Source organism: Globicephala melas, chromosome 12 (assembly GCF_963455315.2).
Source record: "Globicephala melas chromosome 12, mGloMel1.2, whole genome shotgun sequence".
NCBI classification, from domain to species: domain Eukaryota; kingdom Metazoa; phylum Chordata; class Mammalia; order Artiodactyla; family Delphinidae; genus Globicephala; species Globicephala melas.
In genome coordinates this window covers 69,406,914-69,424,959 of record NC_083325.1, presented here as the reverse complement: position 1 = coordinate 69,424,959, position 18,046 = coordinate 69,406,914, and the positions used below count along the sequence as shown (strand labels likewise).

Sequence of the window (18,046 nt, the reverse complement as noted above, 5' to 3'; positions counted from 1 at the left end):
GAAAGAGCACTATGGTCTTTGGCACACGGTGACTGTCAGAAGAAACAGCTCCTGACTGGATTGTGGCAGGTCATCCTCCAGATCAGCTGGAACCCCATTCAAGGATCGGACTGAGGTCGTGGCTTTGGGACCAGCCTGCTCTGCAGGGTCTTGACTCCTGCTACCAGGTCTGGGGTCAAGGGAAAGAACAGTTGAGGAGGTCTAGTCTGGTGATTTGCTAAACCGTTTCCTATGCTAGGACCATAAGGTTCACGGTGCAGTCACTGGTAACAGGAAAGGCAGTTATAGCTCTCATCAGGAGAGGTGCAGCTGCTGGCCATTCTGCAGCCTGCGGCTTCCAGCATGGTCCTCAAGACCAAATCTCCACATCCTGTGGCCGGGAAGAGCTTCTCGAGACCATCCAGCTCCTTCCCAGATACCTAGGACTGTACTTAGAGCTAGGCATTATATTCCTTATTAAATCATAAATAAGGCTGCGTAACTCTGAAAGCTCACATTCTAATATTTTATAAGCTTGTCACTGGCCTAAATCTAATTTTGGCTTTTTGTTTTTAAGCCTTCAGTGGAACTCTGCCTTCCACAAATATGTCTTGAAAATAATTCGGGGACCCTTGGTCTTCTCTAATTCTTTGGTTCCTAGAAGAACTCCCTGCAGTTCCCAGGTCTCTACCCTCTGCGCCCAAGGGCTGTGAGGGAAACACCAGGTCTTTTGGTCCTGCAGGGGGTGTTGGGCATGCCTCAAGCAGGCTCCTTTAAGAATACCAGATCTCCAGTCAGACAACTTGGCTTTAAATCCTCGCTCTAACATTTCCTAGCTGCTTGACTTTGGGCCTCAGTCTCCTCATCTATAAAAAGGGGACAAAACAGTCCGCATTTCATAGAGCTGTTACGAGGACTAGGTGAGTCATGCATACAAAGCGCTGAGCAGAGGCCGGCACACAGCAAGTACTCGGTCAGCGTTACCAGCATGACTGAGGCAGACACTGAGAATCCAGGGGCACCTGTTTGAGAAGCAGGCGCCCAACACACATCCAGCTTCAGGCCTCCGAGACTGTAGAACACCAGTCTGAGAGGGAGACAGACTACACAGAACTGTGCTTTTTCTGCCCCTTCTGCCTGGGGACTGCCATCTGGGCTTCCTGAAGCTGGGCCTCTAACCACGATCCTTCCCCAACTCCAGATTTCCCATATATTCTGCTTTGTAGATGCATCCTACCGGCCAGGAAAACTGGAACAGATGCTGTGGGATCAGAGGAGAGAGAACTCTGAGGAGCTTGCCAAAACGTTTCCCACTCCTGACACGGGGCTATGCCCGTTGTCACTGGGCTACCCCTTCCTGCCCGGGCCCAGGGGGGCTGAAGTCACCTGTTGGGAAAATCTGCAAAATTGTTACTCCTTGCCCCGCTGGATCACACATCCAGATTATTCTGGGGTTGCGTGGAGGCAGTACGTGCAGGCAGGGATGCATGGTTCTGAGAGACCGGAAGAGCCCTGCCGGCGGGTCACAAAGCCCTGGCAGACGCAGCCAATCACCTTCTTCTCATGGCTGACCAAAGCCCTGACTCACGCGGAGGCTCAGACCACAAAGCTGAATTTAAAAAGTGGAGATGGGGCAGGTGGAGTAGTTCCGCGGCTGGTGGGGAACCAGCGCACGCCTACTCCAGCAGGTCTAGGACAGGGATCTGGACGGTGTAAGTTCAGGTAGGGACTGGAGCTTCTCCAGGATTCTTTTCTCACGACACTTTTAGGTCATGTCGCTCTCCCCTAAGATCCTGAACCCTGCTGAGGTCCCAGTCACTGGAGTCCTGAACGTGTCCTGCTGAACACGATCTAAACTCTGAAGAGGCAGATCTGGGTAATGCTGCCATGCCCCCTTGTAGCTGCTGTCCCGGGGAAGGAGTCCTCTGGGGAGTCCTGGCCAGATTGCTCTATCTGGTCATAACTCAGAGGGTTAATGGAAACCCGGGAGGGGAGTAAACAGAACTCCTCACTTGCTAAAATGAATCCATTTTTAGTAGGATCCGTGTCGGTGGGCAGGTAGAAGGTTAAACCTTTCTTTCCAAAGGTTCTCTACTGGACATCTTTAAGTTCCACAAACACCTACTTTTTAAGTCAACAAGCTTCCACGATGGGAGCTGCCATCAAAACAAGGCTACCGGCAGCAGGCTCCTGGAGCTGTGCAGTGTGGGGAAGCGAGGCTTAATGGTAGAACATGTGACTTGGCCGTGGGCTCAGCCACCAGCTGCCTGTGAGACTTTGAGCAAGTAGTTTGAAGTATCCAAGCCTCACTTTTCAAGCCTGAAGAATCAGAATGATTCTCTTGAGCACGGGATTGCTGTGGGGTTAATGAGGGACCCCGTCGGTGGGAACCAGAGGTTAATCCTCTCTCCACTTTGGGGGCTGAACAACCTTCATGACAGGCAGAGGATGACTGATGTGTCTGACTCCTGTTCTTCCCAGCACCCTGGAAAGCTCCCCACAGTGTTCCGATCAGGGTTCTGAGCAGGGGGAGAGCAGGGGCAGGCGTGGCTTTTGGTTGTGACCCTCTGGCAGCTATGCTGGAGCTCTGGTGCCCATTTCTTTCCTTAATTAGTACTGGCTCAGGGCCCCGGACGCAATAAAATATTGCTGAATGAACGAATGAATGAATGAATGGGAGAGGCTGAACTGCAGTGTGGGGTTTCAGGTGGCAGGTGGGCTCAGAAGGTGTGGTTTTCTGGCCACATTCCCTATCTGTTGACCCCAAGGAGCAGGAGAGTAGCAAGCTGGCTGCACCTGCTGGCCACACACAACCAGATGCGGCACAGGGATGCAGCATGAAGCCCCGGGATGCTCAGCAAGAGATTGAAAACCACCTCTTCCTCTGATGCAAGGAAAAGAGAAACTATAGAACATGGCGATATAGCTGCCGGACTCCTCAGAGCAGGGCTTCGGGGTGGATCTGAGAACAGAACTCGGTACCTGTTGGGAGGATGCCCCAGTCAGACTGGCTCTCAGTCCAGCTCTGTGCACACCGCCGGGGAGGGGATTGCTGGCCCATCTGCGGCCTGAACATAAAGAGAGAGGGGGGCTGCAGCGGCTGCTGGGACATGTGGGGAAAGGAACGTTTGTGTCTGTGGCACTAGTGGGCCTGGTGTCTCCTTACTGATCCTTCATGCTTCAAAAGCAGTTCTGGTCTTGGGGGGCACATTCAAGCCATGTCACTTTATCTTCCTTTCAAATGATGTTTCTTCAGCCCGTGTGGCTGACAGCTGTCATCTGGCCAAGTGGCATGTGCTCCCCTCCTCTGAAACTGGAGTCTATTCAGCCTACTTTCCCTCAACCCCAGGCCCAGCCCTCCTCTGCTCTCAGAGCCCCTCCCCCACCACAGCCAATCCACCCGTTTTATTTCCATGCCTTTGTGACAGACTGCTCATTTAATACTCTAACCTTTCCGCCAGCAAGTCTACCTAACAATGTCCAGAACAAACCTGACAAGGTTCAACATTGGTGCCTCTGTCCTCTCTCGTGCAGACTCTCATTCTGCGCGTCCCTGAGACTCGACTCTACCTGCCCCCCCGCAGGCGATGGTCGTTCCCCCTCAGTGGGGACGTGCACGGGAGGGGTACGTCCAGGCCTGCCCCCCATCCGATAGCTTGTCTCCTGGTCTGCCATGGTGGTTGAAGTTCCCACCATGAATGCTGCTCTTGCGGATTTAGCATTTGTCTCCCGAATATGAGGAGATGAAGGCTCTGGGTGCAGCCACTTGCTCAGACTCCAGGTCAACCACTGGCAAGGCCAGAGCATGAACCCAGGCCATCTGCACCCAGACCCTTCGCTCCTCCCACACCATGGCACCAGGGAAGGAAGAGCGACTTGATTTTGCACAGCTCTAGTGCAGGATGACTTGCTCTGATTTAGGCCGCTGAGCATTAAGAGAAAGGAAAGGAAGTGTCCCAGGGACAGGGTTGGAAGACCCTGCTATTGTAGCCCTTGGAACAGAGCCTGCCTCCTCTGGGTGGTTGCCTACCATTCTCTCAGGGGAGGAGAAGCAGCCCTTGGTTACAGGTGTAGTCAACTTTAAGAGTTGTCTCAGACATGGTCTCTGCTGGATTTGGAGGCAACTGGTCCACTTAGGGCTAGATGCTTGGGCCAATGCTTTATATGCCTCCTCCACCCCCAGAAGCTGCTCTGATTTGAATCGAGGCCCGAGTCAACCCCCAATACAGTAAGTCATCAGAAGTTGGACCCGTTGATGAGTTTAACTTATGGCTTTGGGGAAGCGGGAGGTTGGTTTAGTTGAGTCCAGAATCTTAGAGTGGGCCTAGTGCCCTAGGCCACTCTAGCTGGTTCAGTTCTCAGAGGACACCTGGGTCAGGAACAAGGACTCCACTCAAGCCCGTGCCCTGACACCACCAGGTTTTGACCAAACCAGGCTTCCTCTTTGAGGGACAAGGTCAAAGTTAGGGGCTCTTCTTTTTCTAAACTGAGCTAGGGAGAGAGGGATTTGGGGATGGGAGAAACTTTTAAAGGAGTCTTTGCCCAGGACCTGGGTGCCACCTGCTGGCCATAATTTAGTTGTATTTATAGGGCCAAATCTGGGAGAGGAAAATCAAAAGGGCATCCTGCCCTCCCCACCATGATGAGGAAGAAGGGAACTAGGAGGCTGGTTTCTTCGTGACCGCCCCCCGCCCCAGCAAGTGTGACTGAGAATCCTTGCAGAGACCCCCAAGTGTCTTGGATGAGTCCTCCTGAGCCAAAATGGACCTCAGCTGGGCCAGAGGGTAGCATCCCCTGAAAGAACCAGAGCCAGTCGCAAGTGGAGACAAAGCTCTGCCCCAAAAGCGCCACAGGAGGTAAAAAGCATAATTGCTGGTTTGGCCCTGAGAGGAGCCATTTTTTTCCAGCTTTCTCCTTACAGGCACTGCTGGCTCTTTGGGGACCCTAGATTCAGACTAATCAAAGGTGTGGAAAATGCCCTTCCATCATCAGGCACAGACAGAGCTGGGAATTTCTGGCCAAGCTGAGAAGATTTGGGCATTTTTCCAGTACCTGTGTAGCTTTTGGTGACTCTTAGGGCCCTGATAGCAAGGTCTTCAGTTGTGTTCTGGAAGGGAGACTGGAGATTTTTCATACTTACCAAGGAGGAAAATAGCCAACGCTGTACCCCAGGGAGGTCACAAAACACCCCAATATCCCAGCCTGTGCCATTGCAATGCAGGCCAGGCAGTCCCAGCCAAGCACATGCATCAGATGAGGACTTTGGTTCTAATACCTTGTTGTGCACCAGGAGGAGTTTTTAAATTATATAGATATAAAATAAAATAACTATAAAATATATAGCTATACACACACATATATATAGATAGAACACTAACTATATTATACAGTCAGCCCTCCGTATTCGTGGGTTCCATAGTCATGAATTCAACCAACCATAGATGGAAAATATTTGAAAAAAAAATTCCAGAAAGTTCCAAAAAGTAAAACTTGAATTTGCCATGAACCAGCAGCTATTTACATAGTGTTTACATTGTATTAGGTATTATAAATACTCTAGAGATGACTTAAAGTATACAGGAGGATGTGCATAGGTTGTTTGCAAATACCATGCCATTTTACGTAAGGGACTCGAGCATCCACAGAGTTTGCTGTCCACGGTGGTCCTGGAACAAATCTCCCATGGACACTGAGAGCCAACTATACTATACATTATATATAAATAGATTGGTATATATCATATGTAGTGTATCATATATAGTTATACATACTATATATGAATATGTACTACGTTATATATAAATATATATCAATGTATATTTATATAGTGTGTTATATATAATTGCATATATACTATGTAATAATATACGTGATGTGGTTATATATAATATTTAGAGAGGCTAGGGAACCACAGGAAGGCTGCCCTCAGGTTAGAAGACCCTTGAAGCTCAAATGATTTCAGTCAAAAACTGGAGGATTAGTTTAGACTAGGACCAGTGCCTCTGCTTTTCTTCAATAATCAGCACTTGAAACTCATACACAGTAAACAGGAAAAAAATCCCTAAAGTGGCTCAGGAATTCCCAGGGCCAACCTAAGACCACCCTATACCTCCCAGAACCACCCCTGACCAGCCCAGACTCTGTACCCCAGGAGCACAGGGACAGAGCAGCCCCCAAGACCTCATGCAGAAATGAGTCCCAAAGCCTGTGGTAGGCCAGTATCCAGAATGGCTTGTCCCCTCTGCACTGAGATCCCACAGGCCCCTGCAGACCCCCGAAGGCCTGGCAGGTTCTGACCATTCTTATTGGGGCCGTTCAAATCCATTCTCCAGCTGTGCATGCTCTCTCCTTGCTGACTTTCTGTAGCACCTACCGTTTTCACCACACTTTGCGGCATTTGGTTATACTGTTCTCCTGTGTGTTGGTCTCCCCAGTGAGACTATAAACTCCTTGATGACGAGGGCAAATCTTTCTGTTTCTCAGAGTCCCTAACTAAATACTCATCAAAATACAATGCACTTGCCTTGACCCTACCCATCTGCCTGTCTAATCAAGTCTGGTGTCCAGGCGCTCCTGCCACGCCTGCTGAGGTTACTTTAGGTGAGTTCCCTGGAAATTAAGAAGCACTCTCCTAACTCTAGTCTCTGTGATTGTCATTCACTGAGAATTGATCTAGAACCCCAAAGTGAATGAAACAGCCTGGCCATTGAGTTTACAGTCAGGTGGAAGGGACAGACAAGAGAATGTGATCAACGCCATGATTGAGTAAGCTCAGGGTGACAGAGAGACACAGATGAAGGCCATGTGTCCCTGCATAGGGGCTCAAAGAACGTGTCTTGGAGGAGATGGAGCCCAAGCTGAGTCCAGAAGGTTGAGTAGGGGAGGGAGGTTCCTGGCCAGAAGGTGATAAAAGATGGTTCAGAAAGAGGAGAAAAGGTGAGGAGGTGTCACTTAGTCATTCAACAAATTTGCTGAATACCTTGCCTGTGACAGGCCTAGAAACACCACTACTGGCTTTGAGATGCTAACTGATGAGGGAGGCAGGCATTTCAGCAAGTCCAGTGGTTAGTGCAAGGGTCAGGTTACAGGGTGGTGGCTCAAAACCACTGTGTAAGAGGGGACTCAAGTGCAGTCAGAATTACCCTCAGAAATCTCTGGAATTGTCAGCTCCTGAGTCCTTAGAAGCTCCCAAGATGATAATTTTTGTTGCTCTTGGCTTTTTGGCTCTGTCTGGCTTCCCTTTCCCTGGGCAATGAAGGACAAGGTCTATTTTTAAGAGGAGGAAGGACTAAGAATAAACAAGAGGGTTTCTTGATTTTTCTTCAAAAAATTTATTGAAGTTAAATGTGCATCTAGCGAGGTTCCATTATATATACTTGAGGTGAGGCCATGGGGCAGCACAGCCTAGCAGATACCAACTGAGCCTCTTCTCTAAAGCAGCTTCTCTAATTTAACTGTGCCTGTAGACCCTCTTGGTCAAGCAAGTGCAGTTTCTGACTCAGTAGATCTAGGGCAAGGCTCAAGAATTAGAATTTCTAACTTGAAATTTCTAACAAGCTGGTGCCCACAGAGCACCAAAGCTGCTCCAGGGACCACAGTTTGAGAAGGTTCTGCTCTAGAGGTCTAGAGCAGAGAATGAGTGGACTTTGGGGGTGGCGGCTGCATGCCAGGCAGAGGGTGAGTAGAGAGCTGCCCATGGCTCCCAGTTGGGGGATCAAAGTAGAAGACAGGGCTGGAGAGGGAGGGCTCATTGAAGAGCTTCATAAGTGATGGGGAGGGGGTCACATTATAAGAGCAGATGCCCACAGGGGACCCGGAAGTGGGCTGGGTGTATTCTTCCTTCAGGGAGACAATCTGCGTATTAAACCTAAATATTCTTCACTCCAGAAATATGTACTCTCACAATTGGTGAAATCTGCAGTCCTATTTCTCCATTTATGATAAAGACCTAGTCACAAGAAATATTTCCCTCTCTCTTAACAGTGCAAGTCAGTAATAACAACTGACGACCTCTGCGTGGGGATGGGGGAGGGTAAGGAGGCGCTTACACCCACTGGCGGGGGGGGGGGGGAGGGGGCGGGGGGAGAAGGGGGGAGGGGGGCGTGGCCAGGGCTGCTTTCACGTAGATTCTGACCGCAGCAGTGTCAGGGATGGACTAGGGGGAGGGAGTGCCTGGGGGCTGGAAGGCCCCTTGGAGGCTTCTGCTAGCCTTGGCTGGAGAGAATGGATGCAGAAACCCCGAGGCAGCAGGAGGCGAGGCGAAGAGCAGGGCACACTGGGAAGGCAGAGGAGCCGGGCTCACTGAATGATGGGCTCTGAGGATGAGGGGGAGAAGGCTGTCTGGGACGACCCCACAGGTTTCCAGCGTGGGTGACTGGGTGCCTGGTGGTGACATTCACTGGGATAACGAATACAAGAGCAGAAGCGTGTATTGAGGGAAGTTTCTGGATAAGCGGAATTCAGGTGCCTGTGGATCGGCCAGCAGGCCACAGGGATTATAGGGTATGAAGTCGGAGCAGAGGCGAAGATTAATCAGCTTTCTAGAACCCAAATCTGGTCAAGTACTGTCTGCTTAAAATCCTCTAATGGCTTCCCTTGTTTAAACAGAGAGTCCAGACTCCTCCTCATGGTAACCAAAGCCCGCCGCTACCAGCTCCTTCCAGTCTCGTTGCGCCACACCCCAACACAAACACCCGCTCCCCAGGCCTGCTGAACAGCTCAGAGTCCCGGAACAAGCCATGCCTTTGTTCTTGACAGTCCTGGGGCCTGCACTGCCCTTCTACCCCATCCCCTGTATGTTGAGAAAATTCGTACCCCTTTCAGGCTGCTCTGAAGTCTTCGCTGACCCTGTCAAGCAGAAGAGATCCCTCCCTTCTTTGTGCCATCCCGGAACTTTGCATGTGCTGCTTTTCCTGCCCTGTCACTCCCTGCTGTGGGGATTTGCCTGTCTGTAAACTCCTTGGACGCAGAGACCACGTCTGACTTCACCACTTCTTAGCGCAGGTCTAGCATATAGCAGACACTCACCAAATGTTTCAAGAGTGAATGAGTACCCCTTCTCCAAGAGGTAAACTGCTGGTCTGGAGGAAGATGCTTCTCGTTTCCCCAGAGACCCTCCAGCTCCCCCTCCTTCGGGCTCAAGAACAGCACAAGGCCCCCAGGGTCTTACCTTGCCTTTCTTCTTTCTTTACAGCTGGGGTATGGCCGTCAATGTGTACTCCACGTCTGTGACCAGTGAGAATCTGAGTCGCCATGATATGCTCGCATGGGTCAATGACTCCCTGCACCTCAACTATACCAAGATAGAGCAGCTCTGCTCAGGTGGGAGGCTGGGAATCGGGGGGAAGTGGGCTCTGCTGGGGGGACAAAGGGGGGTAGGCAGGAGGCAGAACAGCCACAGCAGACAGTGGAGCTTGTAACTGGGATTAAGGAGGAGTGCTGCGGAGCCCTCAACTAGCCAAAGTGTTTGGAGTTGGAGTAAGGAAATAGGGGTCTACGTGGGATGGAAAGAGTAAAAAGCAAAGAGCAGGGGCTTCCCTGGTGGCACAGCGGTTAAGAATCCGCCTGCCAATGCAGGGGGACACGGGTTGGAGCCCTGGCCGAGAAGGTCCCACATGCCATGGAGCAACTAAGCCCGTGCACCACAACTACTGCGCCTGCACTCTAGAGCCTGCGAGCCTCAGCTACGGAGCCAATGTGCCACAGCTACTGAAGCCTGTGCACCTAGAGCCCATGCTCCGCAACAAGAGAAGCCACCGCAATGAGAAGCCCGTGCACTGCAACGAAGAGTAGCCCCCGCTCACCGCAACTAGAGAAAGCCCGCACGTACCAACAAAGACCCAATGCAGCCAAAAATAAATTAATTAAATAAATAAATTTATTTTTTAAAAAAAAACAACCCACAGCTTCCTAAGGAGAGGTTAGGTTACTGTGTTAAAAAAAAAAAAAAAGCGAAGAGCAGGAGAGGCACAGTAAAGGGCTGCAGAAGGGGAGCAGCAGTGGGGGCAGGCAGTGAAGCCAGAGGTCACGTGCACCAGGTCCAGCCTAGCCACTTCGGGGGGGGAGGGTCCAAATCTCAGCTCTTCTTGTAGTGCAACCCTGGACAAGTCACCACACCTCTCTAGGTTTCAGTTTTTCCATCCATGAATGGAGATGACATCAGCTACCTAACCAGGGTTGCTGTTAGGATTAAAGCCCATGCATGCAGTGTTTGATACGGTGCTGGTACATATTTGCATCACTGTATGGTAATTGCTCTCACTCTTGGGAAGTCTGGCCCCGGCTCTGGGAACAGAGAGAGAGAAGAGGAGACGGAGAGGTTTGGGGGAGTAGCCCCAGTTGGCCTGGGGACGTGAAAACGAGCATCTTGTGTTTCTCCACAGGGGCCGCTTACTGCCAGTTCATGGACATGCTCTTCCCTGGCTGTGTGCACTTGAGGAAGGTGAAGTTCCAGGCCAAGCTAGAGCATGAATATATTCACAACTTCAAGGTGCTGCAAGCAGCATTCAAGAAGATGGGTGTTGATAAAGTAGGTGCCTGCGCTCTGAGGGGCCCCGAGGAGCTGTGTGACCCTGGGAAAGAAGATGGCCCGCCAGCCAGGGCAGCAGGGGCTGTTGGGGTCCATCCAGTTCTCACGCCTCTCTCCACCCCGACTCTCCAGGGGGAATGTTCCCCCAGCTCCAGGCTCAGTGGAAAACCCCACAACTTTGACATCCCATCCCGATGACATTCCTGTCCCTTCCTCCTCTCTGGACCCTACACCCCAGCACTTGAGCCTCGTATATTGGTCCTATTAATTCCTCCTCTGGAAGGCCCAGGAAAGGTCTCTTGGCTCACTCGACTGCCTCAACGGCCCAGGACCCTGGTTCCAGCAGCCCTCACCCCACATGCAGGCCCAGCACCAAGGGATGTCTCCCCACACACTTCCTCCTGTGCCTGGAGGAAAGGGCCTGCCGCCTACCCATCTGCCCTGGTGGCACGGGAGGGGGGCCAGGTGGAGAAGGTGGAGGATGCTGCAGCCCAGGGGCTGGCTTTCCTGAGAGCAGTAGCCCTCTCACAGAGAAAGGCAGCCCTGCAGCAGCGGGAGGTTAAAGTTCTCTGCTTATGTGGTCTATTTCAGATCATTCCTGTAGAGAAATTAGTGAAAGGAAAATTCCAAGATAATTTTGAGTTTATTCAGTGGTTTAAGAAATTCTTTGACGCAAACTATGATGGAAAGGATTACAACCCTCTGCTGGCGCGGCAGGGCCAGGACGTAGCACCACCTCCTAATCCAGGTGATCAGATCTTCAACAAATCCAAGAAACTCATTGGCACAGCAGGTAATGTGCCCGAGCTGGGGGAGGGAGTGTGGGGGGCCGGGCCGGAAGGGCGCTACAGCCAGGAGCGGCCCCTGGGCCACCGGCCCGGCCCTGCCAGCCTAGAGGAGACTGTTATCACGGAGTTCAGATGACGCCGCCTGCTGCCCGCTTAGACCAGGGGGAGTCACAGTAGGGAGGAGAGGGCTCCAGAGACTGCTACAAAAGGAGAGCCACCGGCACCGGCCAAGGTGGCAGCTGGTGATGGGAGGCCCCGGGGCACTTCCCTCTGTAGCCCGAGCCAACTCCTCTGCCTCAAGATGATGGGGCAGCCCCTGGCTTGGTCCCTCTGTCCAGGTCCATCCAGGCCAAGGGCCTGGGCCGGCACTACAGACACTTCTTGCCCCCTGCCCACTTGACTCCCCGGGGATGGAAGTTGGCCAAGCTTGACCATATCTTCCCCCATTTCCAAAATCCCACAGCCCTAAGTCCTCAAGAGATGAGTCTCTGGAAACGAGGCTTTGTCTGGGTTCCAGAGGAGAAGGGGAAAAAGCAACAGGGCCTTTGGGGGATGGGAAGGTTGGCGAGAGCAGAGGCGCAGCCCCGCACGCGTCTGAACCCGTCATAGCAGAGCGGCTCCTCTGTGTGTGCTGCTGCCCGCCTGGGGCTGCCCCCACTCCTCTGCTTGCTTTGCATCAGAAGCTCTGTCCTGGGAGCCGCCATAGCTGGACAATAAGTGGCCACAGCATGCCGGGTGTGCAGGGGAGGAGTGGGGTCCCTGAATCAGGCCCAGCAGAGGGCCCAGAGACCATCCTGAGGCAGGGAGCCCAGAGGGGCAGGGGCAGGCTTCTGTGATCTCCTCCAGAAGGCACCCCCGGGGAGGATGGCTGTGGGCTGGGGTATCTGTTAGCAAAGACCCAGCGAGACCCTGTGCCAGCTGCTTTTCCCCAGGCCCCGGCTGTCAGTGCAAGAGGGCCCTCAACCCTCCAGCCCCACTCCCCAAATTTGCCATCCCAGTTCCCTCCTCTCCCCCTCAGGCCAGCTCTCCTCCCTGCCTACACCTTACACTTTCTTTAGTTCCCTGTAGCCCCTGCTCTCCCAGGCTTGCCAGAGGGCTGCCCCGCTGCTGTGGTGTCACGTGTGGCCGTGGCTTGAGGCCTAGCTGTAGATGCCCATCCTGAGAGGGAGAGGTGGGGAGGGCGAGAGTGCCTGCCTTTCGCATGGGCCTGCCCCGCAGTCACACCAGGCTGTCTCGTGCCACGTGAGCTGTGGGCTCACGCAGCCCCGATCTGACTTTTCTCCTCTGGGCAGTTCCACAGAGGACGTCCCCCACAGGCCCCAAAAACATGCAGACCTCCGGCCGGCTGAGCAACGTGGCTCCACCCTGCATCCTCCGGAAGAATCCTCCATCAGCCCGAAATGGTGGCCACGAGACCGATGCCCAGATTCTTGAACTCAACCAGCAGGTGAGTGGCGTGGACGCTGGCAGCTGAGAAAGCCCCGCCACAAAAGCCAGGCCCCCGGGGCGTCAGGGCGGGAAGGGAGTCCGAGGCGGTGGTCTCTGGCTTGAACACCACCTTCTCCCCGAGCAGCTATTGGATTTGAAGCTGACAGTGGATGGGCTGGAGAAGGAGCGCGACTTCTACTTCAGCAAACTCCGGGACATTGAGCTCATCTGCCAGGAACACGAAAGCGAGAACAGCCCCGTCATCTCGGGCATCATCGGCATTCTCTACGCCACCGAGGTGAGTCCCGCCAGTGCCTGCTGAGCCTCCCGCACTCCCGCCGGGCCCTCACGCCAGAAGGGGCCTTGGAGAACGTGGGCCGATGAGGGCAGCCAGCCGAAGTCACCAGCCCAAGGTCTCCCAGGGCGTGAGCAGGGCAAGTAGGACAGGAACCTGGGCCCTGGCTCCCAAGCTACCCTCAGGAGTCCGCACCCTCAGCCTGCCTGCCTGGCTCACCTCCTCTCTCCCTTCCACCCTCCAGGAAGGATTTGCACCCCCGGAGGACGATGAGATCGAGGAACACCAACAGGAAGACCAGGACGAGTACTGAGGGCGGCTCCAGCCCTGGCTGACTGCACGGCTGCCGTGCCCCTCACCCCGCTCCCATGCCCACATTATAATCCTTCCCTGACAGCCAGCTGGCCGGGTGCTTTGTGTCAGTGCCGTGGCCCTGGGGAGCCTGGCGAGCAGGGCTTGGGGGTGGGGGGCAGGTGAGCAGGTAAGGGCCCCTCCTCCTGTGGCAGAGGCCCAGTTGGGCGGGATCCCTGCCCACTCCCCACCCCTATTTATTTCCGTGGTCTCTGTGCTGTGTCGGCCAACACTTCCCAGGGGGCTGCTGCCACCCACCCCAGCCAGCCGCCTGCTCCCCTGACAGCCAGCAGCTGTATATTTGACAAAGTCATTGGTATATTTTTACTTACTGGATTTTCCTTGCACTTTACCTGTTCTTTTCCCAGGGCTGACAGCACGGGCTCTGGGGCAGCGTGTCTGGCTTGGCCTCCCTTCCCCGTTGCCAGGGCTGTGGCAGGACTCACCGATTCTTATTTATTTTGTCTTTTGACTTCCCAGTAGTTGAGGGAAAGGCTGATGTCAGGAGAGGGATAGGGTGACTGAGGAGGGGGTGCCTTAGGCCCCGGTGGTCAGGGAGAGCGAGGGGAGCACGTGAGGGATGAAAATGACCTCCTGGCACCAGGCTTGCCCACCCTCGGCCCCCTGACCCCAGCACCGAAGCCCAGCACTGCCCCGAGGCCCCCAGCCACTCCCTCTGCAGCTTGGTTCATACCACACATTCTCTGCCTGGATCCTCCTGTACGTCTGCCTCCCCTCTGCCCGCCTCCCCAACCCCTGCCCCTCGGGCCACCCAGCCTGCATACGTGTTCACTTTTATTTAAATAAACTTGTGTGGTAAAAGTCCATACCACGTCTCCCTCAACTGAGCCACAGCCTGGCTCTCAGCGCTCTTCTCCTGAGCGACCCCGTCTCCAGAGGCGATGGCCATGGAGCACAGCACCCCTGCCGTCCTCCCTCGGGCCCAGAAACCACCACTGGCTTAGCCTCAAGAGCCCAGCTCTGACCTAGCCCCCATCTCCCAACGCTGATGCCCGGGCTTTAAGGGCTTGCCATTCCCTGAAGAGGAACAAAGTTCAGGGCCATGGCTGTGACGATGGGCAGCCCAGTAAAGCAGCTGTGGGGTAACAGGGGGGCCTGGCTGAGAGGTGCTTTGTTTCAGTCCCCTTTGGGCCAGTATGACTGCATATTGTCCCCCACCCTTGTCAAAGCTCGTACGCCCCACAACAGTGATCCAGCTGCGGACAAGGGCTCATGTGACAGAGCTGAGTGGGCTACAAAGAGCAACGGCTCTAAGAACTGAAGCCCAGAAGGAAAGCAATGTCCAAGGGGTTCCTTCCACAGAACAGGCTCTAACGGGAGCCGGGAACTCTGTCACGTCCTCCGTACAGCCCTGCAATCCTGGTGTGTGCCGGCCAAGGGCCATGATAACCAGTGTCCCGGAGGCCCCGAGGGCGCTGAAATGCATGTGGATACCGGGCCCATTCAAACAGAGCCTTGGCTGTCATCTAGAACAGTCCTGCATTTACTGATGAAAGGACTGAGAACAATATGTGACATGGCTTGCTCAAGGTGGTAAAAAACTAGACTAGAACTGAGACCTCCTGACTCAGGGTTCAGGGCTCACTCACAAAGACCACAGAGGTGTGACCTCCAGAACGTTCCTCTAGCTTCAGACTAGCCCTGGTAGATGTTTCCTTGCCATCCTGAGTATGCCTGAGATACTACGGGGATTGTGTTTCTTCCATGGCCCTGCTCCATGACCCTCCTCCCAGACTGCCACCACTTCTCAGATGACTCCAGTTATAAGCCTGAAATAAGCAAACTGTGTCTGTTTGTTCCTCATTCACTTCAATTCCTCCGTTTGACTGCCACCCCCACGCACAGAGACTTCTGATCTTATTCTGCTTTTCTTCTCCAACAAGTTCCCTGCCTGCATTTATTTATCATTATGATTTTTAATTCCTGTGCCTAATTTTAAAAGGCTTTTCCCCCCACCATTCCAGGTAGATATAGTAAAAGGATAACGTAGTTTCCCTGCGTTGCCCAATGTTCGTTTTTAGGCCGAGACCTCACCCTGCTGGTTAAGTGGGTGTGGTAGACAGAATAACACCTCCCCCGAGATGTCCACGTCATAATCCCCAGAACCTATGGCTATGTTAGGTTACATGGTGAAGGGGAATTAAGCTGCAGATGGAATTAAATTGCTAATCAGTTGACCTTAAAATAGGGAGAGTATCCTGGATTATCCAGGCGGGCCCAATGTAATTGCAGGGGTCCACAAAATTGGGGCAGGGGCCAGGAGGTCAGAGTGATGCAATCTGAGGAGGACGTGACCCGCCATTGCTGACTTTGAAGATGGAAGGGAGCTATGAGCGAAGGAATTTGGTCAGCCTCTAGAGGCTGGAAAAGGCAAAGAAACTCTCCCCTAGAGCCTCCACAGTGGACCGCTGCCCTGCAGACACCATATTTAGCCCAGTGAGACCCTGACAGACCTCCCCTTCCCGAACTGTAAGATTAGAAGTTTGTGTTGTTTTAAGCCAGTAAGTTTGTGGCAATGTGTTACAGCAGCAATAGGAAACTACTACGGTGGGTCAAACTGCTTCAGTGAGCTCACTCTTCTTCTCGCCTCCACACTGGACACCCACCCGTCCTCCTCTTTTGATTCTTCCCTCAAACCCCATGGGTACCTGCCTAAGCCCACCTCCATGGCTAGTGTCTAAGGCTGCTCTTTGAACACCCAGAGCTCAAGGATGTGAAGCCACTGCCTCCTTCCCAATGTCTGCAACATTTAGGATGGTGAACCATAATTTTCTGTTTACACAGTTGTCTCCCACACAAGCTTCGAGTTCCTCTCAAGCAAGTGAGGTGTGTCCTCTAGCTCCACCTAGCACCATGCTAGGTGCTTAGGTAGAGAAGAAGGTGCTTAGGAAATGCTACTGGATAAGTAAGTGAATGACTTCTATCCCTTAGATGCCAAGTCACAACAGATGACCTGCCAGACTATTCTAAGGAAAGATAGGAAATAAAGCCCCTCCCTTTCTATACATTTCCACCATGGAGCAGCCCCCTTCTTTGCCTCTATGGAAAGCCCGTTCTGTTTCTCTTCCAAAAACAGTGTCTCTTCTGTGACCATACATGTGACACAGAAGAGGCAGAACAAAGAGAAGATAGTGTCTGAGTAGAGCTAAACCAATGATCTGAAAAAAATGAATTGATTAATGATCAGCTCAAATCTGTTCCTTGCCAAAAGCACTGCATCTCAGAGGCAAAGTCAGCTACGGTCAGGCCTGAAGGGGCTGGAGGGCAGGCAGAAGGAGGCAGCAAGAGCCGGTTGTATCCCCCTTCCTGCCTTTCCCCCACCCCATCCCATCCTTCACATATCCCCATTTACCTTCCCAAAAGCAGATGTGCCCCTTTCCTACTGGCTTCCCAGGGTCTGGAGGACAAAGTCCGAATTTGGCAGGCAAGGCCCATGGCATATGGGCTCAGATCCATTTCCAACCGCATCCCCTCCAAAATCCCTTAAGCACTGTCACATTGAACTACTTCCAGTCTCCCAGCCTTGCCACGCTGTGTCCCACCTCTAGGACTCTGCTTAAATCAATAAATCCATACAACTGGCCTGTTCTCTCCACTTGTCCTCATCCCCAGCCAATGAAAATTTGCCCATTCCTCAGGACCCATCTCAAGGGTCATCTCCTTCAAGAAGCCTTCTCTAATCCCCTTCCTAAAGGAATTCATCACTCCCTAAGCTATTCGTCCTGTGGGAAACTGAACTCTATTAGTTCTTACTATAACGGCTTGCCTGTCTTGTTCCTCAGTATGGCAGGTGTGAATCCCATCCTCAAATGTAGGAGTGTACATGAAATAGCACATTTCCTTAATCGTGATAGATCCCTTCCAGTTCACCTTCGCTCATCCTCCCCTGCTGGGATGCTTCAGGTTTTGAGGTCTCACGTGATACGACAAGCCTGGCAGAAGGCCCTCGGGAGATAGTGGATGTCTGAGCAGTAACCTGTTCGAGTGGCTCCCCAGGTCTGCAGCTCTCGATCCCTTCCCTGCCACATCTGGGACTTGAGACTGACTCTTGTGGTGGGAGTCAGAGTCTTTTCTTTCCCATTGCCTGGAAGGGGAAACCCAGCGCTGGCTGTACCAGGGCCCCAGACTTTTTTGTGCCTCCTTCCAGAAGGACTCTCCGCTCTCCACTTCCTGCCCTCCAAATACCTCTTCCCTCAAACTCCATCCTCCTCCTTGTTCCTGCAGAACAGATTTTTATAGCTCATTAAACCCAAAGTCTAATCACTAGCAACAGAAAAACTAGCACTTTCCTACAAGGAAGGAAGCATTTAATCTGCAAACTCTCCTGGGAGATGAGAACTATTTTCATTCCATCCTTCTTGCACAACTAGAACGGAAAGAAAAACAGAAACAGTTAAATTTCCACCAAGTCACCCAATGCCTCCACATTTTGCTCAATAAAAGTTGTCTGAATGCAAAAGCCTCTCATCTCAACATCTTTGCCTGGCTGGTTTTTTGCTGCGAAAAGGCCCCGATGCCGACCCGACCCCTAGAGTGGGAGAACCAGGCAAACACGAAAGACTACAAGTCCCAGGCTGCCTTGCGGGTGGCGTCACGCGCCGCGAGGTCCTGCGAGGAGACGTGGCAGAGCGCTGCGCGTCCGCGCCGGACCGGAAA

The 18,046-nt window shown here is 52.9% G+C and overlaps 1 protein-coding gene across 2 annotated transcripts in view; it reads left to right on the top strand.

Moving 5' to 3' along the window:
- The window catches only part of MAPRE3 (microtubule associated protein RP/EB family member 3), a 47,848-nt gene extending 33,652 nt beyond the window's left edge, over positions 1-14,196 (top strand). Inside the window, exons 2-7 of one of the 2 annotated variants that reach the window (XM_030858177.2) lie at positions 9,173-9,300; positions 10,362-10,507; positions 11,099-11,255; positions 12,588-12,742; positions 12,869-13,021; positions 13,263-14,196. In XM_030858177.2, the coding sequence (XP_030714037.1) occupies positions 9,180-9,300; positions 10,362-10,507; positions 11,099-11,255; positions 12,588-12,742; positions 12,869-13,021; positions 13,263-13,331 (801 nt within the window). In that variant the 5' untranslated portion in view covers positions 9,173-9,179 and the 3' untranslated portion in view covers positions 13,332-14,196. Of the gene's footprint in view, positions 1-9,172; positions 9,301-10,361; positions 10,508-11,098; positions 11,301-12,587; positions 12,743-12,868; positions 13,022-13,262 lie in introns of both variants that reach the window. The other variant, XM_030858176.3, reaches the window with a different exon arrangement.
- The last annotated feature ends 3,850 nt before the right edge of the window (positions 14,197-18,046 follow it).